At 45.7% G+C, this 27,688-nt stretch overlaps 1 protein-coding gene across 2 annotated transcripts in view; it reads left to right on the top strand.

Moving 5' to 3' along the window:
- Nucleotides 1-27,688, top strand: part of Ano6 (anoctamin 6) — a 159,277-nt gene that overhangs the window by 50,200 nt on the left and 81,389 nt on the right. For both annotated transcript variants that reach the window (XM_055627116.1, XM_055627115.1), the window contains one exon: nucleotides 13,428-13,510. In XM_055627116.1, the coding sequence (XP_055483091.1) occupies nucleotides 13,428-13,510 (83 nt within the window). The remainder of the gene's footprint in view (nucleotides 1-13,427; nucleotides 13,511-27,688) is intronic.

The raw sequence follows: 27,688 nt of genomic DNA, 5'->3' as shown, positions 1-27,688 counted from the left end.
TATGGAGCCATCGGCAGGAAATGATGGAGTGCCTTAAGGCTCGGACACAACTGTCATCTTGTGCAGCTATGAACAAGGTGAACACAGACTCCGTGTGGATGTAGGGCTTTTACAGGATAGTAAAGAGTCCAGGAGGAAAGGTGACAGAGTGGTGGAAGAGCAAGAGCAGGGTGAAGAGATACGAACCCCGAGCTCCTGGGTTCAGACCCCTCAGAGCCTAGCTCTGCAACTTTAGACTCAGGGTCTAAGGTCTCTGTGTCTCTTCAGTAGTACAGAGATTGTGGCGGTATATATCCTGCCGGCCAGGGCTGTCGTAGGATGACATGATCATGGCTGAAAAGAACTTAGACGCAACCAGGCGCTGGGATGCCTAAAGGACTCTGGGTTGCAGCTGCTTTATCTAGGCCCATGGGTTGGAGAAGTAGCTGGTTTCGGGGCGCAGTGTCTTCACGTGGTGGGGTTCATTGAGGAATGGGATGTGGAGTGATGAACGGTAGATCTGGGTGTCTGTGAGGCTCTCTGCGAAAAGCATGATGGAGGGTAGATGTGCTAGGATGAAGCACTTCCCTTGTACTCACGTTTCATGGTCACTGTAGAAAATACAAATATATATTTTTAAATTAAAAATCACTTGACCGCACTGCATATTTTGCTTAACTTTCTTTTTATCCCCACAAGATCTTAGGTCATATGATACGTGGAACTTTGTTTCATCTTTGAAAATAATACATTGTGCATTTTATTGGCCCCTGGCGGAGGGGAATGTTAGAATCTTGGCAGCTTGTGAGGTCTCCACCCATTCCCACCCACTGCAGGGCTGGTCTCCAGCCTGGAGGGGGTTCTCCTCAAGGAGGGTGGGTGAGGGGCTGAGCTGCTCTGAATGTAGCGATTTCCTGCTGCCTGGCACAGCCCAGCCAACCACAGGCAGCAGATGTTTTTAAGCTACTTTTTTCATCGTGGTAAAATATATGTAACCTACAATGTACCATTTTACCATTTGTAATTATGTATCTCAGCAGCATGAAACACATTCACATTGTGGTCTGTCCATCGCCATCATCCAACTGCATATTCTTTTCATCTTATAGATTTTTTTTTTAATCTTGCACCCATTAAACCTAGCTCCCCACATTCCCCTCCCCTGACAACCACCATCCCATTTCATGTCTGTTTGGAGTTGACCTCTGAGGTACTTCATATAAATGGAATCATACATTTATCATTTTATGACCGATTGTTTTACTTAGCATAACGTCCTCAAGATTCTTCCTTGGGTGGCATGTTTGGATTTTCTTCTCATTATGCTCCGTAGTACTACACTGTATGTTCGGGCCACATTTTGTCTGTATATTCATCTGTTGGTGGCCATGGCTTGCTCAGCCATTCACTGTTGGGCCTTGCTACACATGGTATGCATTTCTGCTTTAAATTTTAGGGGGGATTCAAACTGGTTTCATAATATAGCTCCCCTCTGAAATACATTAAATTTTTTCTGTGTGACTCTTCTCTAAATTATTTTTTTTAAAAAAACCCATTCTTATCATCATACAGCTGTATTCTAGCACCTAAATATTGCTCTCTTTACAATTACAAAAACAAAAAGTGTAACTCATGGTGAAGATTTTTGGGACACTTCGGACTGCCCACGAAACTGAACACAGCCAGCAATGTCTGTGTCGTCCACTCATACAGGTTTTGGCAACATTTGTTCTGCTAATTTAATCATGAAGAATCCTGTACCATTCCTGGTTTTGTGCCCTATTTCCCAAATTTAGGATTCCTTTCCTGGGGTGGAGCTAGAGGTTATAGGTGATTTGTCGGTGGTGTTGATGTGGTGGGGACTGAGCCTGCAAGAGGGTGAGAAGGTTGCCTCCCACCCTCTCCCCCTACCCATTCTCCACACTGAGGAACCGGCCTGCCCCCTGCTCTGCATGTTACAGATTCATAATTCCTTACAGTAACAGTTCAGGAAGTGCTGGAAGGAATTTTCTGGTCATGCTCTAGATGGTTATGCCTGACAGATTTGAGCCCTCATTTGATGACGTGCTCGTTAAGGGCACTGCTGTGGACCTCATGAGGCCGTATCTTAGTATACAGGATCATGTAAGAGCTCTTTGTTTGTAAGTTCTGAAGTCTCAACATGCAGAGTTTGGTTGTAGAAGGTTTAAAATAAGAAAGCATGAACCTGTGCAGGGCTCTTTGTTTGTTATCTCCTGTCATTCCTATGGTATTATTATTATTATTATTATTATTATTATTATTATTATTATTATTTTCAGGTTGTAAAAACTGATTTTGAAATCAGGCCTGCTCTGGTAGATTAAGTGTGGAGTTAAGCTTCAAATGTGGTTTGAGTGTATGGGCAGCTTGAGTGGTGTCTTTTTTTTTTCACTATAGTGGAGGAGCTGACATTCTGGCCTGTCAGCCAGTTCTCTCTCAGGTGAGAACTAGACGGAATCTCACCTGAGCTGCAGCCAGCAGCTCAGCTAGGGTGGAGTGCATTGTAAAGACAGCCCCCCTCCCCAGGCTGAACCCCTCAGATGTAAGGTGATAGCGAGCCTTCCAAGATTCGAACAGGGTGTCTTTCTCTAATGAATACCACTTGTCATTTATAGAGCCTCAGCTGTTGCACACGTGATTTAAAAAAAAAAAAAAAAAAACAAAACAATGTCAAACAATTAAATAACATTATTCTTCACTTATATAATAGGTTATTTAGCTTAAAGATGTGTATGAAATGGGAAAGGTTTATAGAAATATAAAAGTTGATCACGAGGATTTCAAGGTGCCCCAAAGTGGCCAAGATAGTTTTGAAAAAGGAGGAAGTGGGAGGATTCACACGAACCAATTTAAAAATTTAATACAGAGCTGGGCCTGGTGGCCACACAACTTTAGTTCTAGCACTCGGAGGGCAGGGGGCAGAGGCAGAGGCAGGAGGATTTCTGTGAGTTTGAGGCCAGCCTGGTCTACAAAGCGGGTTCCAGGACAGCCAGGGCTACACAGAGAAACTCTTGTCTTACCAACCCCCCCCCCCAAAAAAAAAACAACCAAACAAACCCCACAAAACTTAATGCATAGCCACAACCATCAGCAGATTTGGTCTCTGCACCACAGCAGAGTGCAGGTCCAGACTTAAAGCTGCATCCTTATGGCTTGTTGAGTTCTCCACAAGAGCAGAGAGGAATCAGGGGTCTCTGATAGGTGGTGTTTTGTTAACTAGATTTCTACACACAAGGAGAATGAGGCTGAACTCCTACCTCACACTTTATATAAAAAAATAACTCAAAGTCAACCAGTAATGTTAAAACCATAAAGCTCTCAGAAGAAAACAAAACCAAATCACATAACCTTGGGTTTGACAGTGGCTTCTCGGAGAAACACAAAAAACTTGAGCAACAGAAGAATTACAAAACAGATCATTGCATTTCTTCAAAATTAGAAACTTGTGAATCAAGGGATATTATTGAGAAATGAGACATTTTTTAGGAGTAATAATCAGAAGTCATCTGGTAAGTATCTAGTAGGTCTTTAATATCCAGAGTACATAAGGAACTCCTGTGCTCCACAGAAAAAAAACAACCCATCTGAAAAATGGCGAAAGCTCTTGAGTTGACAGTTCTCTAAAGAGTGCCTACAGATGGCCAGTGGCAAATGAAAAGTATCACAGCAACACCGATTATTAAAGAAGTGCAAACTAAAACCTTAATACCATTCTGCAGCTACCTGGATGTCTATTAAAGAAAATATCAGCACAGAAAAGAACAAGGGTATGGAGACTTTGGAACACTCAGACCCTATATTGGGATTGTCAGACATGGCAGAACTATTTGGCAGCTCCTCTAAAAGCGAAGAGTTACTGTCTGACTCTCCAATTCCAGCTCTGGGTTTATACTCGGACTAATTGAAAAGTGGGGACTTAGCTGGCCGCCGATAGTCAGTGAGGCGCTGTTTGTGAGAGATCAAAGATAGAAGTAACCTAAGTATTCTCCAGCAGGCAAGTGGCCAAGCAAAATTCGGTTTGCATGTGCAATGGAGTCAGCCGTAGAAAGGATCATGGTGAAACCTTGAAACACTATGCTAAGTGGAATACTAAGATAGACACTGATTGCGGAGATGGCACAGTGGATCCAGATTTGATTCCCAACACCCACACTGTAGCTCTCAACCATCTCTTAATTCCACTTCCAGGGGATATGATGCCCTCTTCCGGCCTCTGTGGGCACTTGCATGTATGATACATGCAGGTAAGATACCCATACACGTGCAATAATTTTAAAAGGCAGATACTATGTGATTGCAGGTGCCTGACATATGTAGAAGAAGGCAAACGAATAGAAATCGGAAAATTCTTAGAGATTGCCAGGCAGAGGGAAAGGGTAATTGGGAATTATTGCTTAATGGTTGCAGAACCTCTGGGGTGATTGATTTGGCAACAGTGATTGTGCAGCGTTGGAAATGCGGCTAACGCTCCTGAAAGATCCACTGGAAACGGCTGACCTTGGTGATGTGTGCATGTGACCGCTACAAAATCTCAGCTGGTAAAAGAACAGATGACTTTAGCGTGTCCCTTGTGAGTTCACAGCACACGGTGGGGTTTTCTGTAAAGTGTCACCTAGCCCTGTGGGCTGTGAGACTGGACGGTGTGATGGTGTCTTCAGCTTTCCTGAAGCAGATCTGTTGGGCTTCTGCGACCTTTTCAGAGCTGAGTTATTGGGGAGGGGTGTGGTGGCAAAGTGTGTTTGTAAGAGGAGCCAAAAATTGGCACTAAGCAGGGAATGTGCAAAGATGGTGCTCACTGGCACTCTTCTGGAGGATGATGTTGTTTGTGGATGAAGGTCATCTTTAGAGTTAGTTTCTCTTGGACTAAAACCAGGAAGGACAAAGGCTTCCTTCCCATTTTGTTCTGCTGTGGCATGCCTTGTGCTCCTGGCTGGGGAGCTCGGTGACAGAGAAATGGGGAGGCTGAGAAGCAGCTTGAGTCTCTTCCTTCTTGCAAGCGTTTGCCAAGTATTTGTAGAATATTGTCCAGAAGAGAAGTGGTGCCAGGTCTCCTTTGTGTGTGCGAGTCTCCTGTGGCCCATGTACCTGTAAACATTGCTTTCTTCTTAATTAAGTAACTGCACTCACTAGGAAGAATTACAGGGCACTGGGAGCTCATCCTACTTTTCTTTTCTTCTTGTTGCTGCGATAAAACACCGTGGACAAAAGCAGGGGAGGGAGAGGTTTACTACAGTTTTATACAGTTTGTCGTGGATGGAGGGGCAGGAATTCAAGGCAGGAACCTGGAGGCAGGAACTGACGCAGAGTGCTGCTTACTGGCTTGCTCTCCTTGGTTTACATTCTAATACATTTAGGCACCCTAGGGCCACCTGATGAGGGATGGGACCACCCACCATGGGCTGGGCCTTCCACATCATTTATCAACCAAGGAAACACCCACAGGTCAGTCTGATGGGGTGTTTTCTAAGTTGAGGTTTTGTTATCAGATGACTTTATCTTGTGTCAAATTGGAAAAACAAAACAAAACAAAACAAAAAAGCTAACCAACAAAACTGACTTGACACACACACACATCACTATTTAAGCATAAACCTTCCTTTCTTGTCCAGAGATGTCATGTTACTATTATGCTATAAAACACATCATATAAGCGGGGTGTGGTAGAGCATGCCTTAAATCCCAGCACTTGGGAGGCAGAGGCAGGTGGAAAGCTGTGAGTTTGAGGCCAGCCTTGTCTACAGAGTAAATTCCAGGACAGCCAGGGTTACGCAGAGAAACCCTGTCTTAGAAAACAATAAAAGAAAAAACCAAAACAAACAAGACCGAAAAACAAACCTTAGTGTAAGTTTGGGAGACCCACAGTCTTTAAACATGACAGCCTCTTAACGGTAGGCTCCTTGTAAGACAAAAACTACGTCACATACTTCCTGTTTCAAGAGGGGCGATGTAGTGTATGGCCACCGTCTGAATAAAGTAAGAGCAAGCTGTACACTGAATCCCGTAGCCGAAGTGCTTGGCAGCTCACACAGCACACCTGCTAGGCCCCAGCGGGCTGCTTTGCAGAGCCGCTGCTGTCCTTGGTGGTCCCTCAGCAGTCCAGGCATCTGTAGTATGCTGGGCCATTCACAGGCTATACGTCACCAGAGGCCTCGTGGCCTCTCTTAAGGACTCTGACCCTGCTACATGTCGCTAAGCCTCAGCTTTTCTCCAAGACCCTTTCCATCCTTGGGTCCCTACTGCAGCCGAAGCTGCATCTTTACCAGTGGCCTCTCCTGGCCTCTCAGGGTACCAAGTCTCATCTGCTCTTCATGCCTTCAAAACCAGTGTCATGTGGGAGTGGGGGACTGTTCCACATTTCCCAATTCAGCTCCACCCAGCTTCTGTGTGCTGACCCTGAGGAACACACCCTGAAGATGACCTCAGTGATGCTGGTCTGTTCTTAGTCAGCATCGATTTCTCAACGTTAGCTGAACAGATGCACACACTTTTCATTCAGAATAGCAGGTGAACGACCTGCTAGTCTCTGACGACCCCTCCAAGTTCCCTGTGGATCTCCACAAGCCAGGACTTCGTCTGTAGTCCTCCCCAGAACAACACTGACAAAGACTAACCACTACAGTTCCGCCATTAATACTCTTCTCAGCTGTGACCCTGAGTGACCCTATTTCAAAATCCTGTTGTAGCCCTCTGTAGCCTTGCGACCTCCTAGTGCTATGAGAAATAGCGTTCACTTGTTATCCAAGCACAGTAGATACAGTTAAACTGAGACCAGAGAAAGGGGCACTGGAAGCTGGAGGCCACGACTAGTCCCTCTGCCCCTCTGGCTAATTATATAAATGTATCCATTGGCCCAAGGTGATACAGATCATTCCCTCCAGTGCTTCTTGTTACAATTTTTTTTTTTTTTTTAATTTACATCCACTAGATCATGAAAGTTTTGAAGGCAACTTCTTTACTTTATTCTTCTCGGGGTCATTTGTACTCATATCAGGGTTTGCACTCTTGGGGTCTGTGTTCAATCCCCGGCACCACAGAAAGCCCACGTGTAAGTACACACGTGTGCCTGCTCCTCCGCTAGCTCATGAGCCTGTACGCTCGGCCGCGTCTTCATTTGGTAGAACTTCTTCGTGAATGCTCTCCAGTTGTAACTGCTGCCAGCCACTTCTACAGCATTCCCCCCACCCTTTGGTTTTCAAGACATGTTAGGTTTTACATAGCGCAGGCTGGCTGCAAACCTCTGTAGCCGAGGCTGGGTTTATACCCTTGGTCCTGCCTCCACTTCCCCTCCTAGCCCCCACCCCCTGCCCCCAGTGCTGGGATTACAGTCTCGTGCCATCTCACCTGGCGTAAGTCTGTTTCTGTCTGGCCGTACGTACGTTGGCATCAGGTTTTTTGCTGATATTATTTTGATTTCTATTCACAGTGCTATTTTAATTTCTTCAATTAATGTATTTAAAAGATGTACAGTTTTGCAGTCAGGCAGGTTCAGTGTCTAGTTGTTTTACTTTTACTTGTTGATTTGAGGTGACTGACAACCTTAAATTATTATTTATTTTCTGAGGAAAATAGAATAAAAATAGTAATAGATATTTTATCAGATTTTGGAAATGCTAAGCACAGACTAGTATGCTCAGTAATCTTGCATTTTCATTTTTCACATCATTGAGTTTGTATATGCAAGCTCATTTTATATGTACATAGTGTTCAATTAAAAGTATTATTTTTTGAGTTTTCAATTATTTTTATTTATTTTTATTTTATTAATTGCAGTTTATTCACTTTGTATCCCCTGTAGCTCCCTCCCTCCTCCCCTCCCAATACCTCCCTCCTTACCCTTTCTTTACCCATGTCCCTCCCCAAGTCCACTGGTAGGAGAGGTCCTCCTCTCCTTCCTTCTGATCCTAGTCTATCAGGTCTCATCAGGAGTGGCTGCATTGTCTTCCTCTGTGACCTGGTAGGGCTGCTCCCCATCTCAGGGGGAGATGATCAAAGAGTAGGCCAATCAGTTCATGTCAGATATAATCCCTGCTCCCATTACTATGGAACCCACTTGGACACTGAACTGCCATGGGCTACATCTGTGCAGGGGTTCTGGGTTATTTCCATGAATGGTCTTGGTTGGAGTATCAGCCTCAGAAAAGACCCTTGTGCCCAGATTGTTTGGTTCTGTTGCTCTCCTTGTGGAGCTCCTGTCCTCTCCAGATCTTACTATCTCCCCCTTCTTTCATAAGATTCCCTGCACTCTGCCCAAAGTTTGACTATAAGTCTCAGCATCTGCTCTGAGACCCTGCAGGATAGAGCCTTTCAGAGGCCCTCTGTGGTAGGTTCCTGTCTTGTTCCCTGTTTTCTCCCTCTTCTGATGTCCATCGTCTTTGCTTTTCTGAATGGGGATTGAGCATCTTAGCCAGAGTCCTTCTTCTTTATTAGTTTCTTTAGGTGTACAGATTTTGGTATGTTTATCTTATATATCTAATATCCACTTATGAGTGAGTATATACTATGTGTGTCTTTCTGCTTCTGGGATACCTCACTTAGGATGATCTTTGGTACAGAGCTATACAGAGAATTCTCAATAGAGGAATATTGAATGGTAGAGACACACTTAAATGATCAATGTCCTTAGTCATCAGGGAAATGCATATCAAAACAACCCTGAGATTTCACCTTACACCCATCAGAATGGCTAAGATCAAAACCTCAAGTGACAACACATGTTGGAGAGGATGTGGAGAAAGGGGAACCCTATTCCACTGCTGGTGGAAATGTAAACTTGTACAACCACTCTGGAAATAAATCTGGCGCTTTCTCTGACAATTAGGAATAGGGCTTCCTCAAGATCCAGCTATACCACTCTTTGGCATATATCCAAAAGATGCTCAAGTATACAGTAAGGAAATTTGCTCAATCATGATTGTAGCAGCTTTGTTTGTAATAGCCAGAATCTGGAAACAACCCAGATGCCCCTCAGTTGAGGAATGGATACAGAAGTTGTGGTCCATCTACACAGTGGAATATTACTCAGCAATAAAAAACAAGGAAATCATGACATTTGCAGGCAAAAGTATTATTTTTAAAGTATGGGTGTTATCCCTGTGTCTATCTGTGCACCATCTGTGTGCCTGGTTCCCCTGGAGGCCAGAAGAGGGTGCCAGTTTTTCTACACCTGGAGTCACAGATGTTGTGAGCTCTGGGAATCGAACCTAGGTCCCCTGGAAGGTCAGCCAGTGCTTATTACTGTCAAGCCATCTCTCTTGCCCGCTTGACCCTTTGCTTTTAACAGCATGTTTTTGAAATGTCATTGGTATCTTTGTGTGGCCCTGTGATATCACCAAGGAATCACCTTTATTCCAAAGGTCTCTGCGTCAGCCTCTTTACTTTTCTTCCACGGATTTCCTGAGAGGCAGTTTTGTGTTTTCTGATAGGTAATAGGCCATCTAATCTACTCGATGATAGATAAGTGATTTTATCGGCTACTTTGTATCACAGTCCCTGTAAGTGTTTCGTAATCAGGGCAGTAAATTGGAGTCACTCCTTTTTAATCAGTATACCAGTAACCACACCATTGCCACTTCTGTTAAGAGCATCAGCAGCAGGCAGCAGTGTCCTTTTGTTAACCCAGTCACATGGCCAAGCCTGTCCGTTGTTTTATTGGGTCCTTCTTTTTACAGTGCTGAATAAGTCAGAATTAGCTCCACCTGAAAACTTATTACACTGTGTTGCCAAAGTTTTAAAAATATACTCAACATCCTTCCATTTAAACTAATTGTTGGGCATTCGATTTACCGTTAAGCTCATGAAAAGTGGATATTTTTATGGGCTTCTTTTGACCTAAATATTCAGTTATTTGATTTTTACTCATGGTAATCCAGTTGCTAGTATTCTTTTTTTTTTTTTTAACTTTTAGATTATTTTATTGTATGTATGTGAATGTTTCACCTACATATATGTATACCACAGGCATGCCCAGTGTCTGTGGATTTCGGAAGTGGGCATCAGATCCCCTGGAACTAGAGTTACAGAATGTTATGGATCGCCATGTGAGTGCTGGGAATTGAATTTGGATCCTCTGCCAAAGCAGCCTGTGCCTTTAACCGCCAAGCCTTCTTTCCAGCCCCTTTTGGATAGCATTCTTACAGCTCTCCATAAATCTGTCTAGCGTGCAGCTTACAAATCATTCTGAAGTTAGCCTCAGTTTGTCTTGAAGAGGGGCCTTCGTCTTCTTAGGGCCTGAAGCCAAGGTTTGGTAAAAGGAGCCTGACATTCAGTTGCCCTTTCACTGCACACCTGCACGGAATTCCGTTGCTGTGTCAAGACTGCAGGCTTGCACCTAGAATACCTCTCCAGATAGAGAACGTAGGTGCACCCAGGACTTTTTATGTACCAAGTGCTGAAACTAAGTGAACTGATGATAATAGTGTTCGAGGGAGTACTCTTACTGTTTCATACAAGGAAGGCATGATGACGACACTGACAGCATATTCTGGAATCTGTTAGGTAAAATTATTATTATTTTTTAAATTAGCATGGTTGCTATTTCCTAAGTATTCTCCCATTGTTTTTTTTTTTAATTCACCTTAACTTTAAAACTATTTTTTTTTTGTTACAAAAAAATGGATCCCCCCCCCCCCCCCGTTTGTGTTAGGTTATCAGAAATGAGAGCTGCAAAGGCTTCCCGAGGCCCCGAGCAGTGGAATATTAACTGCTGTGTTAGCATCATGTTTCATTTGCTTCTCAGCTGTGCTGGGTCCTGGGAGAAACAGCTGCGGCTTTGCTCCACCCCCACAGCATGTCAGTAAGGCCATTTTCTTTTTATTTACTCAAGTTCAGTTTCTCTTCTGCGTGGACGCTGACTGTGACCATGTTTTCATTATGAGAATAGCTGGAGCTCTCGGCAGCCCTGCACTTCTGCAAATCATTCCCCTGCATCCGAGCCTGTGACTTAGGAGAATCCCCTGGGAGCTGTCTGTCTTGCTTTCTCTGTCACGAGGCACAGTGAAGACCTTCTTAATTCTGTCTGACTTTCCCAAGGAGGAGAAGAGGAACAAAAGGAAACGCCGTTGAGATTTTGACCTGAGACACATAGTAGATAAATTGTATATCTCATCCTGTAGGAATTTAGATAAGATGTCAAACGGAGTCACGCCATCTGATTTATAGTGCTCTCGTAGAAATACATGCAAACATGATTTTTCATTAACTTTATAAAGCAGTAGATCATAAATGCCACGCTATCTTCGCTGTCTTCGCTGTCTCTAAGTTAATGCTGTAGAAAGGTTAGGTCTTTAATTCCAGGTATGAACCAAGCCTGGTGTATAGACAATCATGGTTTAGGACAGTGGTTCTGAACCTTCCTACCGCTGTGACCCTTTAACACACTTCCTCATGGTGTGGTGACCCCCAACCATAAAACTGTTTTCATTGCTACTTCATGACTGTCATTTTGATGCTGTGATGACTCATAATGTAGATACCTGAAATGCAGGATGTCTCATGTGAGACTCCCCAAAGGGGATGAGACACAGGTTGGGGACGGCTCTTTTAGTCGTGAAGCTGGTCTGCAGGAATAGAATTATTTTGACCAGCTGTTGTTCATCCGTTGAAATGTTCAGTTCATTGGCTCCCTCCTGTCTAAACGTAGCTGGCTGTATGGAAATCGGAGGCCTCCTGCGCCGTGCAACGCACCCACCGTGACTGTCAGCTTTGGGAGATGCCTTCAAGCCTTCTCTCGCCTCCGTTTCTCCTTTCTTCTCCGGTTCTTACGTCCGGTCCCCTGTGAGCTCCTCAGAAGAAGTGGTCACCTGCTTGTGCTGGCTGTCATTTCTACTGGCCCTTTTCCTCAGGTCATAGGGATGCCAGCACGTGAGTTAAATGTATAGAGATACTCAGTGTGAATCAAACATGTAATTCGATACTGGGATTTTTTTTTTTTTTAAACAAGGTACAAGTTAAGTCCTAAGTATTGTGGCAGAGACAAATTGGCTCCACTTTTGGCTGATAACTAATCTTTGTAAATAATCTTAAGGTGCCACTATGCAAGTTGGGGTGTTCTTCTTTTAGGCACTGAAAAGAGGACTTTGTTCACATCGATAGGAACCACCTGTTTCACAAAACCTTTTTGTGTACTCAGGGACTCAGGTGTGTGGTAGCTTGTAGAATTCATACTACCACAGGTAAAATTGAAGGCCCTTTCTAGCTGTTCTGTGGGGACCATTTGAGAGCATGTGCTCCGGATTGTCACGTGTGCCTTACTCAGCTCTCTGAACATCCTTGACCTTGTGCTAACATCAGTGCCTTGTTGACGAGATATGGGCCCATTGATAAATGAGAATATGTAAACCTCTTCAGACAATGCACTTAACTAGTGAATGCCTCTTTAAGGGTGTTTTGTTTTTTTTTTCCTATACAATCCAAGTTATATGATTGTTTACTAATTCCTAGTATAATCCAACACTTTATTGTTATTTGGAATTTCCTAATTTTTTAAGTGCTCATGATTGCTCTAACTGCTGAACAAACCCAGCACATAACACTTTCTTAACGAAGGTTCTCACTTTTGGCTTCTTTAAAGCTATTTGATCCAAAAGCTTATGGTTGGCTTGAGTTCTCAGTGTCCTTCACACTGGGCCAGCCCCTTTATCTGTGTCAGGGTCCTGATGACCACACAGGGTTAGACGTGGCGAATGACCCACATCCTGGCCTTGGCTTCTGTATCCCCCAGCACTGCAGTCACTAATACTGTGGCCAGCAGTCACCTGTGGCTGCCGACCTTATGAGCTGTGGCTCATCCGTACTGAGATATGTATTTGTAATACATCCCGAGTCCCCAAGACTTAGTCCAAGAAAAATGTAAAATACTTCACTGGAAGTCTTTAATATGGACCGTGTATCCAAATGTTAATGTATCGTTATGGTTTAAATTATACTATTATAAAATAGTTTACTGATAATTTTTAATATAGACTGTGTATTCAAATGATAATGTACTGTTAGGGATTAAATTGTATTATTGTAATTAACTTCGCTTGTTTGTTATTAGTTAAATGTATCTACTGGAAAATTTTATTTGACTCCCATTAAATGTCTGTCAGATACTGATTTTTCCATATATTTTAAAACAGAAAATGACTGCCCTCATTTGAGTCTCCATCAGTTCCCTGAGAGACCAGCAGGGTAATGAGCTCCTTAGCTACACCATAGCATTTAATTGCAGTGTAGAGGCTGGTAATTTTCCATGCTAGACACAGCCTAAAGCACTCTGAGACCTCGCCACATGGGTGAAATAGTTGCTGAAAATTTTGGTAGTAGAGAGTGTTCAATAATCTCAGACCTGCGAATGAGCCCCCAGTGCTGAGTATCGTCACTCCTGTTGCTGTGTGTAGCCAGGGACATTTTTGCTTTACTTATTTTCTTTACTCATTTATTTGCAGTGCTGGAAAACTTTGACCAGACAATTGTCTGTCCCACCTTTGGCTCACTGGAGAACCAGCAGGATTTCCGAACTCCAGAGTTTGTAAGTACTTGATTTTAATTTTTTTATTTTTAGTATTTATTTGTTTGTTTCAGTTTCTACTCTTCAGTGGTTCAGTCCGGCGTAGGACCCCTCAGTGACGGTCTCAGTCTTGGTGTCTCCGGGGAGCAGGTCAGCTGAACTTGGGCGTCCCAGCATCATGAGCTCTGGGTTTGCTTTCACATTCTCTATGTGATTAGCGACAGGAAGCCATTCCGTAGTAAGAGAGCGAAGAGATGTTTGCAAAATCTCCTGCTTTGCTGGCCGATTCTGTTGGTGTTGGTTTCTGCTCTCTGTAACCTTGGAAGAAGGTCTTGATTGAGCAGAGACGATGCTTTGGCCAGTGCTGTTTTCTACCATGGAGCAGCCTGTTTCTCCTTTCCTTCGGGAACCTCAGTGATACAACCTGGTAGGACTGGGAATATTTTACTGGTTGTGTTCTACCAAGATGGAAACTAATGTCCCCACTCAGTCAGACATTGCAGATTAGCCACGGCTCCTACCCTCAAGGAATTAAAGCTCGTATTAGATGCTACTGTGATTTTTATTAGTGCCTTGTTTAAAGAAAATTAAGCATGTAGGATGCCTGGCAGGATGTCTTTCAAAGCAGATTTTATGTTAGCCTCCTAAATGCTTGACTCTGACTCATACTTTGGCGAGACCAGAGAAGAGGGAAGGCCTGGCAGCTTTCATCCGGATTTACCCAATTTTTCCCTTTACTTTGGCTATCATTTGTTTTCACAATGTGTGTGTGTGTGTGTGTGTGTGTATCTTGGAGGGTTTTATTTTCGAAGCATGATATACCTTCACCACTCCAGTAGTTGTCAGGGTATGACCGCATCACTGATTTCGTGCTTTTCCTCTCTCTCACTCCGTATGGGTTGCCCACTCTGTTGAGCCAACAGTGCTCTGGACTGACAAGGATGGCACACAGAACTGTACCCACAGCCCCATTTCATTTCAAAGTGGGGCTGCCGAGGTGCCCTCGCAGATGGCCCACCGTGGGAAGCACTGGGCAGCGGTACAGGGACCTGGCAGTCAGTGACTCGCGCCACAATCAGCGTGAGTGTCGGTGAAGGGGGGACTGTCAGTGTCCTCCATAGCCCCACGCCGTGAAGGGCAGGGCGGTTTGATGCAAAAGCAGGTGACATTGCTACAGACCCAGAGAGCCTCTCAACTTTTCTTCTTCTGAACGGATTTTAGCTGAAACTTTATAAAGGATCGTAACTAACGTAACAAGGGTTGTGCACAGCAAGGTGTTGGAGCGCCTGGAAAACACGCATACTTTACACCCATTCTCTGCGTGAAGAGGGACGTTTCCTCCTCAGCGGTGTGTTAAGGTTCAAGTGCCTGGCTCGCCCCAGCAACACCTGCACGGGGGGTGGGGGGGTGGGTACTGCAGTAAACTGGCCATCATCTGCCACTGTCAGCATTAGCGTCTGGACTCTCACGGTTTTCATATCCAAAGTTAGAAGACTGGCTAGTGTGAGATCAGATGACCACAGGCGGGATCTAGAATCACCAACTACGGTTGTCTTGGAGAAACTCATCTCAGCCGAGGTTCTGTGGATGTAGAAACCGCAAGGAGAATCTTCGCTTTAAGCTTTTTACTCCTGGGCCTCAGGAATCCCTGACAGTCATTTCATTAGACTATGCTGCTGACACAGTGCAGGCGATTGCCCTACAGCGTACTTGACAGCACTTCTCTGTGTCCCTGTGTGCCGGTTAGTTTTTGGTAACTCCACCCAAAACCGAAGCACACCCCCAGAGAGGGAATCCTAGTTGAGGAATCTCCTCCATCAGATTAGTCTACAGCTGTGTCTGTAAGGCATTTGCTTAATTGCCAATTGATGAAGGAGGACCACAGTCTGCTGTGGCCAGAGACCTCCCCAGGCGGGTGGGCATGAGCTGTAGAAGGAAAACAGCTGAGGCAAACCAGTAAGCTGGTCTCTGCTACAGTTCCTGACTTAAGTGTCCTGTCCTGTCTTCCCTCAGTGAGGAACTGTTCCCTGAAAGTGGAGGATGGAATGAAATACACCCTTTGCTTCCCAGGTTGCTTGTGATCAATGTTTTTACCACAGAAGCCGAAGGCCTGGTTACTGTCTGTCTCTACACCTCCTTACTATCCAGGAAGGAGTTATTTTTAAAACATAGTCCTTAAGTTCATTCTTCGAGCTTTGCATATATTACGTATATCCATTATGCATGTATGCGTGTGCATATAAATACAGTATATATAACGCATTTGACCACATCCACTCTCTACTTCCCCTTAAGCTCCTCCCTGACTCACCAGCACCACCACCTCTCCCTCTAAACTACACTTCCTCCTTTTCTTAACCGGCTGAGCCCAGTTCCTGCTTCCAGCCTGCGCACAGGTGCAGGGCCAGCCACTGGTGTGCATGGGCAACTTTCAGGGAGTGGGCACATCCCTAAAGGAAACGGACTCTCCCGCAGGCAGCAGCCCACTGCTAATAACTCCCCTGGCAGCATGGGGCCTCAGGCCAGACCTTCCTGTCCCCTGCCTTACCTGTCGGTGATGCCCTGACACGCAAGTTCTGGTGAAGCCTGTCAGTAGCTGCTCGCGTACGCTTCCCAGCACCACCGTTGCCGGCGCCCCTGGCCCGGTCGTAAACATACGCTAGCATACGCCGTCCCCAAGGTAAACAAACAGGGTGGAGAGGGAGGCCCCTCGAGAACGGGGACACTCCGGGGAGCCTCGTGTTATATTTAAGAGAAGCCTTGTCTGTAGGCCGCAGGGTGGGGTGTTGGAGAGGACAGAGCTCGCTTGCCGAGGCAGGTGAGCCAGGCTGATGCCAGGACATCCGGTGAGTTGATGCAAACCAGCTATTCAAATTGGGGCCAGCGCTGGGACCTGGGAGCTGGAGGACACCATGGCAGAGCACAGTTGCAAACAATACCGGGAAAAATAAAAGAAGCTGAAAAAGTCATTTTTGTTTTGTTTTTAAAGATTTTTTTTTACCCCCTTGGCATTTTTGGAGGCTCAGCTGCAGTTTGCTGGACTGAAGGAAGGCATGCAGCTTGTCCTCGGACCTTAGTAGCAAATAGTTGAGGTTTTAGGCATATTGAGAGCTGGTGGTTTTTAACGTCACGGTGTCTTTATTTGCTTTTCGGTTTGCTTCCTTCCGCACACCTGTTGCAGAGCAGCTGACTGGCCTTGGTCACTGGAATGAACGGCTCAGCTCATGTGCGCCGTGGTTCTCAGGCTGAGCCAGGCTGTTCCAGAGTCTACGTTAACTGAGTAGATTGCCACCCCTGTCGGCTGCCCGTGGGCTGGAGACGGTGGCAGCTCCGCTGACCCTCCACCCTCTCTCCTCTGCTCTGCTGCCTCACTCCTACACACGCAGGTGCCCGTCCTCACCTTCTCATACTCCCTTCGCAGGCTGAAGCCACAAGGTTAGCCAGAGAGCTGGGACATTAGTGGGGTGAACACAGATAGTGGCGGACAGAAGGCAAATGTGTTCTTGCTGTGTCAGACGTGTGGGAGCTGGGGACATGTTGAAACTAGAAACGGTGACGTAGGCCCTCTGTGGGGCGAGGCAGATGCGTTGGGAGGGAGCCACTAGGACGAGCAAGTGGCGAAATGCTGCTTTACAGAGGAACTTGGTGGTCTTGAGTGGTAGGAAACCATTTCAGTCCTGCTGCGGTTTCGCTTTAGTGAGAATAGTTACCATTTCATTGTGGGTGTTTTCCCCACACTGCTATCTTTAAAAAGGCAAACTTGCTGTCCGGAGGGGCCCGTGTGCTGTGGCGCTCGTGTGGGGGTCAGAGGACATCTCTGTGGAGTCAGTTCTTTCTCTCCACTTTCACGTTATGTTCCAGGGGATGGAACTCAGGCAGGCAGGCAGGCGTTCACGTCGGCAGCAAGTAGCTTTAGCCACCAAGCCAGTGTGCGTCGTTTTGCAGGGGTCCCCAGGCTGTTTTATTTTTCTCATTATCATCTGTTCTTTTCTATCAATGAAGTCTGATTCATCACATTCCAATTCCCAAAGCAGTTATATCATGATCTAGAGAAATGGTGGTGGTGTGAGGGATGGCTGTCATTTGAGAGTGGGTGAAAACAGACATGGCGGATTATAATTCCAGGGATGGTGACGGCGAAAAGGATGCTGGGAACTAAGTGCCCGAGCCTCAGTTCATCTAGAAGAGTTCAGACTCAGAAGTAGAGGGTGGAGCTGATGAGACGGCTCAGTGGGTAAAGGCACCAGCCGCCAAGCCAGGTAACCTGAGTTTGATCCTTCAAACCCAGGTGGTGGGAGGAGAGATCTGACTCTCACAGGTTGTCTACACACATACACACACACACACACTTCCACAAATAAATAAGTGTAAACATAAAACAATCAAACGAACCCAGCGGCTATGAAAATCGGCCACAGAGTTAGAACTCAGGATTGGTTCCGTCCCGATGCCAATAGAACGTAGAAATGTTCTGCCACCCAAATCCCAGGATGCCTAGGACTCTAGTGCCCCATCCAGTTGAGAGCTCTAAGGGATAAATTCAAACGCCTAGAGCGTCATGTCTGTCCCCATGGACTTCATCTCACTTCAAGTCGCAAGGAATTATATGTGAGGGTCGTGTTAGTTTCTAGACAGGCCAACTCTTGCCATTGACCCAGGAACTTAAAGTGGTCTGAGAGACTGAGACCACACAGTGGAGGGCCTGGGTGTGAAGGATCCCGATGTAGCATTACTACATCTGTCTGCGACCAGGAGCAATGTGGCATGATGGAGACGGAATGCTAGGGGACTGTTTTGTGATCTGAGCCCCACTGTTGCCTTTGCAGAACCTGAAGTTTGCATATAACCTCCTGGTTTCTTAGAGGCAGGAGCGATTTGACCACTTCTGATCTCATCTTAACTGGGTTCTTTTCATTGTTTAGCTTCTGCCAAATTTGGAGTAAATAATATCATTTGGAATGGCCAAAGAATATTACAGTAGGATAAACCAGGAAGATTAGAAGTCCCAGGACTTAGTAACTAAGTGGGAAAACAGACTCAGGAAGATGAGTGCTAAAGTGGAAGCGACGAGTCTCCTTAATTGAGGAAGCATGATTACCCAGGGGAATCACACCTAAAGAGTCTGTCTCCATTTGGGGGCAACTGGCTCCTCTTTTAAGGGAAGTTATTGCTTGCAGCATTTTGAATGAGGATGCCCCACCCCCAGGCTCATATGTTTGAATGCATGACCCCCAGTTGGTGAAACTGTTTGGAAGGGATTAGGGCGCATGGCCTTATGGGAGGAGGTATGGCACTGGGCATGGGCTTTGAGGTTTCGAAAGTCCATGCTGTTCCCAGTTAACTGTCTCTCTGCCTTGTGGTCCTGTCCTAATACATAAGCTCTTAGATAGTGCTCCAGCACTGTGCCTGCCTGCTGGCTGCCGTGCCCCCAGCACGATGGCCAGGGACTGGGTACCTTCTGGAACAATGAGCCCCAAGTTAAGTGCTTTCTCTTATAAAGTTGCCTTAGTCATGCTATCTTAGCAAAGCAATAGAAAAGTAACCAAGACACTGTTTTCTAAGAATTATTGTAAATTTCCTGAAATTTTGATTTAATCATTTTCAACCAGTTGAAAACGCATGATTCCCAAGGAAGGGCTCTACGTATTAATTTCTTCAACAAATATTTATTTGGCACATATTTTAGGTATTATATTGATGTTCAGGAAAAAAAGTTCCTGTTTTTTAGGGGGTAACACTTTGGTAAGAGAGACTTAAGATACAAAATAAATAATATACACATAAATAGGGGAAATAATAGGGATTGTGTATTGGGGAGAGAGAGAGAGAGAAAGGAAGAGAGAGTGTGTGTGTGTGTGTGTTTCAGCAGTTGGGGGTGTGAAACAGTTATAGATAGAGTGTTAGAGCGTAACTCACTGAGAATTGAAAAGGCCTGAATATGGTGTTGGAGCAATTGGTTTTGAAGGACAGACGGAGAGAAGCATGTCTAAGCAGGAGTAGCCTAGAAAGAGGACTTGAAATGGGTACTTCTGTGACATGTTTATGGACATAGAATGGAATCTGGGTGGGGGGAGTTGATTGGGGGCTTTGTAGGTTATTGTGAAGATGCTGGTTTCATTTTTCAGTTGGAAAGTCATCCAGAATGAGCCTTCCCTGGATGAGTGGTAGGGTCCCCAGCAGAGCCTCTGACCTGCGAGTAGATCGTTTTCACCTTGTTCAGAATAGACTGGGCAGAATCAGTTGAAGCAGGAAGACAGCAGAAAAAAAGAAAAAGTGTTGGGCCTCATTCATAGTTATCCTTGGCCACATGCAGTCCATAGGTCACAGCTTGGACATGTCTTCAAGTGCCTGAGCCTATGGGAGCAGCCTCACCTAGACCACCACAGCATCCTCCAGAGGGCAAGGAAGGGATGTGATTTGATCCAGAGGTGAAGGGATTGGTCATAGCCGTAGGGATGTTCATACTTAGGTTTGGAAGTAGGAACTTGCTGGGATATTATTCTGATTATTTATTTACCAGTGGCATAGGCAACAATGATTATAAAGACTGAGGAAGGGGAAGATGGAGGATCTGAGGGGTGGGGGAGGTGAAATAGTCATTTGAAAGAGCAGAAGCATGAGAGCACTGCAGAAATCTGACGAGAGGTTTTGACAGTACCGGGAGTCTATGTGAGGTGAGTAATTATAACTCTCAGACGACAAAGTCTGGAATCATGTTGGAGATACATCTGTGTAAGATGTTTCTAGCCTGGGTTAACTGAGGTGGAGAGAGTTACCCCAAGCTTTGGTGACACTGTTCCATGGGCTGAGGTATCTGACTGAATAAGAAAAGAGACAATGAGATGAGTATTAACATGTTTTAAATTTTGCTGTCCAGATGAGCAGCTGCCTCACCTTCCCTGTCATGATAAATTTCGTCTCTTTCAACTGTGAGCTGAAATAGCCCTCCTGCCCTTAAGTTGCTTCCTGTCAGGTGTTTGATCCTGGCAAGTAGAGAGGCAATTAACATGACCACTATGATGGCCACCTGCTTGCCCATTCAAGGCCAGCTTGGTGGGACGTGGTGGTGAGTGGTTTCGGAATCATGTAATATGATCAAGTGGGGTTCTCTCAGTGCAGCAAAGCAAGACAAGGGTGAAAAAGCTGGGGGTAGAGTTTGCAAAAAAGTCAGAGGCCCGTGGACAGGAAGCCTTCGGGTCCCTGGGTATAGATGCCAGCATGCTTGGCACTTTTGAAGTTGGAATGTTCCAGAGAGAACTGGGAAGGGTGATTGCTAAAGTATTGGATGCTTGTAACTGAGTGGGCAGGTGTTGGTTCTCCAGATACCCCAGGTAAGCAACTTGCAAAGAGAAAGAGGAAAGGCTTTCTTTGGCTCGAAGTTTGAAGTTCCAGCCCATGGTGGGCTGGGCCAGTGGTGAGGAAGGAGGTGTGTACAATGGAGCAGAACCTTTCACTTCACAGCCTGTAATCAAAGAAAGAGAAGAGGCCAGAATCCAAGGACATACCCCTAATGACCTCCCTCAAGGTCCTACCTCCTACAGCAGTGGCTCTCAGCTTTCCTAATGCTGTGAGCCTTCAATGCAGTTCCTCATGTTATGGTGACCTCCCCTCCCCCATTATAAACTTACTTTGTTGCTACTTCCCAACTGTGATTCTACTATTATTAGGAATTGTAATGTCTCTATCTGATATGCAAGATATCTGATATGTGACCCCAAAGGGGTTGTGACCCACACATTGAGAACAACTGTCCTAAAGGGTCTGCCACCCCCAGGGGGACACCCAAGATCCAAAATATAGCAGAGGAGTAAAGATGGAGTCTGGCTGGTAAATACCATAAGAAGAGCTCAAGGTGGGGTGAAGCCATTCGTGATGGGACATTGAAAGGAGCTGTGGAATGTGTGTGTGTGTGTGTGTGTGTGTGTGTGTGTGTGTGTGTGTGTGTGGTCTCTGTATTGTAAGATATTTAACATCAGCCATGTTTTCTACTCATTATATATTAGTAAAACTGTCTGCCCGAGGGGAATGGTGACTCTCGAATACTGTTGGTGCTGCTGAGGGTTTCAGGGGGACACTAAGTGGATATTCTTAGAATTGTTCCTGGGAGTGTTGGGAGTGTTGCTGTAAGGCAGAATTGAATGGACAGCAGGCTGAGCTAGAAGCAGAGAATAGAAAATGTTGACCTCTCTTTCAAGGAAGTTTGACAGTTAGGGGCTGGACCATGAGAAAGACACAATGAGAAGACAGGAATAAATGGATAAATCTAAGGAGGATTACTTTGAGGGGGCCAGTTGAGTCTAGAATGTGGAGGCTCTGAAGAAGGGCATGGGCGGCTTTTCAGGGCACGGGCAAAGGGGTCCACCTGGCGTGGGAGGAGCCACATCTGCTATGGAGCTCTGGCAGGAGTCACAGAGGGGCGCTGGGGGACCCACCGGCTAACATCTGCTTTCAGCCACGGAGAGTGTGAAGAGGGATAGGGCAGGAGTTGGCTCTGTGGGGAGGACGTAGAGAGGGAGAGAGCAGGAAGAGCCATGACAAGGTTCTAGGACTCCTTGGTAGCAGGGAGGTCAGGATGAGGTTGCTGATTCCGTCTGTCTTGCGGCAGCATCCCTCAGACATGGAGAAAACTGAGAGAAGACATCAGGGAGCCTTGAAGATGGTTGGGTGTCTCTGGCAGGAGGAACTGTGGGAGGACTTTAGAGAAGGAAGAAGAGGACCTTTCAGGGATGGCGGAGTCCTCACTGGCCATGGCAGTTAGGGCACAGAAGGGGTGAGAACAGTGCACCGATGTTACTGCCGGGGCTGAGCTGGGAGCTGGGCGTCCCTGGGAGGTGGAGGGTGAGAGATGGAGTGGGTGGAGTGAAGGAGGCAGGACTTTCAGCAGCCAGGAGCAGCAGCAGGAAGTAAATGGTCCCTTCTGGGGGCTCTCGGGATACGCTCTGTTCACATGGCCCTACAAGGAAAGGAATTTCCTCCTGAGATACTGACTGGTCTGAAAGTATGTGAAGAGTCAGTTTTATCCTCTCCCTGGCCTGGGGTTGTTCTGAGAGAATAGTCTACCAGAATCTTGTTTGCAGATTTTGTTTTCTGACAGGTAGGTCAGGGTTTGTTTCAAAGCTGGGCATGAGGGCTCCTGTTTGTTATGCCAGTACTTGGGAAGCTGAAGAAGGAAGATTGCTATGAAGTGAACTCCCTACTAGCCCATCTCTCCCAAAAGAAAAAAATAAAGCCAAACAACAACAAAAATCAAATTAAAATGGATTCAGGGATTTTAATCATTTATGCTTTTCCCCATCCTTGCTTTGGTTATTTCTGAGGCAGCTGGAAACTGGAGCTATTGGAAATTGCTTATTTTACTGTGGGTCCAAGGTCTTCCTGGCTAATCTCCCAAATCAATTAAAGTCTCACTATCTATCTCCAATTCTAAGATTGCTCACTGCTTGTGGGAGCGATGCAGGCCCATCCCCCCAAGCAACCCCTCACTCTGATGCGCGCCCTTCTCCTGCGTAAAGAGCAATATAGGATGGCTTTGTCCTGTGTCTTCTGCACTCGCTTCTCAAAATGGAAAGAGAAAAGGACCTCAGTGACCCCAATCCCAAGCAGACAAACAAAGGAATTAAATATTTAGCTTGACAAAAGGACTCTCATAAGAGGAATGAATTCAAAGATGAATGAGCCAGTAAGAGCCTCTCATTTGGGCCGTTTTGCCGCAGCCAGTATTCATAAGGTGTTTCAACATTGCCAGCATCCTGTGCAGTAGGGGGAAAGGTGGTGAGCAGTGTGCTGTGTCTGGATGTGGAGGAGCATGTACCCGCCCTGTGCAGCTGATCCAGAAGCTGAACTTATGAATTATTAGCACTGAGGAGAATGAGCAGAAGTAAGCAGACATGCAAAGATGCCATTCAGAAATGTCTGAGTCCCTTCTGTGGAATGCAGACTGTCTTTTCCCAGAGTGATGGTGGCAATTAGACCATAGGTGCAGCCAGGCCACGCCCGTTGGAGCCAGTTTAACTGAAAATGCCAACAAATCCATTCTATACATTCTGGGGCACTCTAATCATTTTTAAAAAATCATTATTTTAAAAGTATTGAAATAAGCCAGTCCTGTTGGCACAAGGCTGTAGTTAGTCCCAGCCACTTGGGATCTGAGACAAGTGGTTCCCAAGGTCAAGGCCACCCTGGGTAATTTAAAGAGATTTTCTCTCTTTAATAATAAAAGTTGTGAGGATCTGGTTCAGAGAGAGTGTGTGATTGCCTATCCTACACCTCACTCCTGGTTCAAACCTCAGTACCCCTTTAGGCCCCACAGCTCTGAAGCAGGTAAAAGTACAGTCCAATGTCATGTCAACAAATGCTCAGTGTGACACTGTCAATTAACTGATTGGTTGCTTTTGAGTCATGATAGACTTCGAGGCAGCAGCCACAGGCCCTCAGGGGAGGAAGCCAGTTCCATGCAGGAGGTCACTGAGCAAACAGGTTCTCAAGCTTCTACGAGAATAAAAGTGAGCTCTGTTGAAGTGGCTTAGCCCTAGCGAGCAGCCACAGGTGTCCAGGCTGCTCAAGAATGGTTTTGGAGTAGCATGCTTGTAATCTCTGCCTTGGGATCTGAGACAGGGAGACGAAAGTTCAAGGCCACAGTGAGCCTGCCTCAAACCAAAGTCTCAGAGAGGAGGCACATTGCTCCAGAGAGGTTGAAGCTTTCTGATTAGAGTCGGGTGTCAGCCAGGGTATCCAAAAGCTTGGGTACTGGATTGTAGAACTGCAGTGACTAGTCTTGAGGTGTGTATATGTGGGGGTGGGAGGGCATGTTGATTTAGAGAAGACATTGAACAGGCCAAACTGATAAATGAGTATGTCAAAGCTGGAGCGTTTGTCTCCTAGGTTGTTACAGAAACTCTTGTAAGTATGTTGTTTATGAACGTAAGGAAGAAGTCAGAGGTCACTAGGAACCAGCATGAGGTTGCTCATCATAGCCTGAACAGAATTCCAGCCTGGACATGTTTTTTTTTTTTTTTTAATGGAGTTAATTAGACAGGTGGAGTAGGTGAAAGCACATATGTTTATGTGCTTTGATTGTAATAAGAGAATATAGAGAAAAGAAGCTGCCTTTAAATGCAAAATGAAGACGTATGAGCCCGGAGATTGCACTTACCAGGTAATTTATCTTAGGGAGAGTGTGAGGTGATAGATGAAAATCTATCGACAGAGGAGACAAATCAATATGAAGCAGTGTAAATGCCTGCCCCTGCCTCATAAATACCAGCTGTGGAAGCAGAGAGCACAAGAATAGAAGCTGAAGGCCGATGACGTGGGACCATGAGGCATTGGGCTAATTAAACGCCGTAGGAATGGAGCATGTGAGAAGAGTGTCAGTGGAAATCCAGGCTGCATCCACACCCATCCCCAGAGAAGTCAGACCTAGGTCTCCGCTCGGGGTTGGTGAAGCCGCCTCCCGTTCTCAGAGCTCCCCTTGGAAAGGGAGCATATTGAGAGGCAAAAGACAAGTCACTTTTTAAAAAGATTTTTCAGAAATTTAAATTAGGTAGGGGTGTGTGTGTGTGCACGCATGCAGGTACCGAAGGAGGCATCCCCTTGAGCTGGAGCCACAGGCAGTTGTGAGCTGCCCTTTGTGGGTGCTGGGAACTGAACCAGGGTCCTCTTGAAGGGCAGTCTGCTCTTGCACCTTAAGAGCCACCTCTCCAGCCCTGTGAAGCACTAAGTTCTGTGACTGGAAGTCAAGGATAGACTGTTCCAGGAGGAAGGCGTCTCTCAGTGGAAGCGCCTACCTCACCCCCATCCCCTCGGTGGCTTCCCAATGCGGTCAGATGATCAGGACCAGATGGAGATAATGAACATCTGAATCGGGATGTCAGTGGGTGGGAAGACAGGCCATGGATGGTTCATGAGGGGCAGGACAACTGCACTGACTGATTAAAATCCTCTCCTTAGGACTGATAGCTCCACCTGTCTTACTCCTGCTCTTTCAGAAATCCATGACTGTAAACGCCTCACAAAGCATCCGGTTGGACATTCAGTGCCGCTCTCTTTTATGTGGGGAGGGAGGCGGGAAGCCCTGAGTGATCTGAACAGTTGTGATATCTGTATTTACCATGGCTCTCATCCAATGGGAAGGCTCCTGCACACACAGCATAGGAACGATATGGAAGGGCAAGAGTCTGCTGGCCAGCAACCTGACCGTGCCTCGACCTGCAGCGGCAGCATGGATGTGGAAACCTGTGATAAAAACGCAAAGAGAAAACAGGGCAATGTGTGAATGTGGATATACTAGGGATCATAGGATTTCCTAGAAACTTAAAGGGGGGGCAGTGGGATTGGCGCCATTTCTGTCCTTCCAAATTTTACAGTCTACAAAAATCTTTTAATTTCTGAAGTTTCCTAGTTAATTGTAGTTTTTGTTATTTCATCAAATAGAAATAAAACATTTATTATAAGTCGAAAATTCGTTTTTACATTGTGTGTGTGTGTGTGTGTGTGTGTGTGTGTGTGGTGTTCCATAGGCATCTTGGTGTGCCAGTGGAGGTCGCCATCTGGCTAGTGCTATTAAAAGTCTTAGGAATTCCTTAAGTCAGTCTCTGGTGAGAAACTATAGACTTATTTTTTACCCAGAATAACCCAAATGCATTTGTAGTTCCTTCCAAGTCACTTTGTGAGACATGGAAGAATATGACCTGACGGGTTGTCGTTACTACCAAATAAGCATCTTCATTACTTACAACGAGTAAACCAGTACTGGAGTGCCCTGTTCTGTGGTGTTAACATGAGTTAGAATAGTTCAAGTCTGGACCTGAGCTGTTGGGGTAAAATTTTCTCTCGGTGAAACACCCTATGACAGAAACAGGCCATCAGAGTTACCAGCGGCTCCGCCAGGCATCCATGTCACTGTTCCTGCAGCCTCAGGTGCTTTTTTGTTGCTGGTTTATAGACAGACTTCTGCTATCAGCCCAAGCTGGCCTTGAACCTTCAATCCTCCTGCCTCCTTACACCCCAGGCATGCACCACTGTTCCCTGAAGCTTTATGCATCTTTAATGCAAATAGGTGAAGTGTGAAGAAGGATGAGGAAAAAGATGAGGGCAATAAGGGACTTCTAAAATCATCTTCCTCTAAAAACAGTTCCTCTAGGGAACTGTTTGTTGTTGTTTCTGTAGGCAAAAGCTGTTCCTAAAGCCCAGTTAGGAAGGGAGCTGGGGCACCAGAAGCCTTCTGTGTCCTTTCACACCTCTGCCCTCAGGCTTCTCCTGGCAGCTTCCTTTTTGCATTTCCACTTCCCTGTCATAAGAAGCAGGAGGGTAGGTGGCAGATTTCCTCCCCCGCATGTGGTGAGGCCGCTCTGCAGGAACTGAGAGGCGTTCTTGCGATGTGGAAAATGTGCCCATGGAGTTATGCAGAGCACAACCTTAGTTTAGTTAGTGGTCGTGGATGCTCAGGACACTGCAGACCAAAGCCCTGAGTGGACATCGCTCAGCCCACTTCAATGGACATCACACTGTAGCTATCAGAACTTGGCCTCATTCTTAGAAGACCAGGCTAGATCAGGGATAACTTGTGTCCCTGAGAAAGTACCCTTATCAGTTTTTACATAGGAACCAAATTATCAGTGGGTTGGGAATTAATTATACCCAGCAGTATTATAAAATGCCAACAGCACAACAGGCCAATAAATATATTGAGCCCTTTCTAAAACTCGCTAATAGAATTTTTAATGACTTAGGAATAAGACCTATTTAAATTATTCAGTTTTGAATAAACCACTATCAACCACACTAAATTTTGTAGTAAAAATTTATTCATCTAGTCATTCAGTATTTATTAACCCACGTGCTCATTGGGGAAATAAAAAGAGTGCATCTCAGATGTTTTCCCTCGGGGCCAAGAGTGGGCACAGTGTCTACCTCTGTGTTCAGTTGCTGTCTGTTTTGGTGATGCTGACCGGCTGCTGGCTGAAAGTCTATGAGATCCGGTGGAGTGTTAGGTAAGCGCCAGTGTGTATAAGGTGCTGCCTGCAGGATAATGCTCTGAACACAGAAAGGACCAAACTGTACTCTCATCGCTCCTGGCTAGAACCTGAGTGTGTGGGTGTGTGTGAACCTTACAAAGGTAACATACTATGTGTCTAGATTGTTTTTGCAGGAAGTAGTAATATTCCTCGGCTCCTTTTTTCCCTCCACTCTTCTTCCTTG

This window comes from Psammomys obesus, unplaced genomic scaffold (genome assembly GCF_907164565.1).
Source record: "Psammomys obesus unplaced genomic scaffold, mPsaObe1.curated_primary_1811, whole genome shotgun sequence".
Lineage (NCBI taxonomy): Eukaryota > Metazoa > Chordata > Mammalia > Rodentia > Muridae > Psammomys > Psammomys obesus.
Note: the sequence above shows the minus strand (reverse complement) of the source record. Positions and strands in the feature narration are given on the sequence as shown.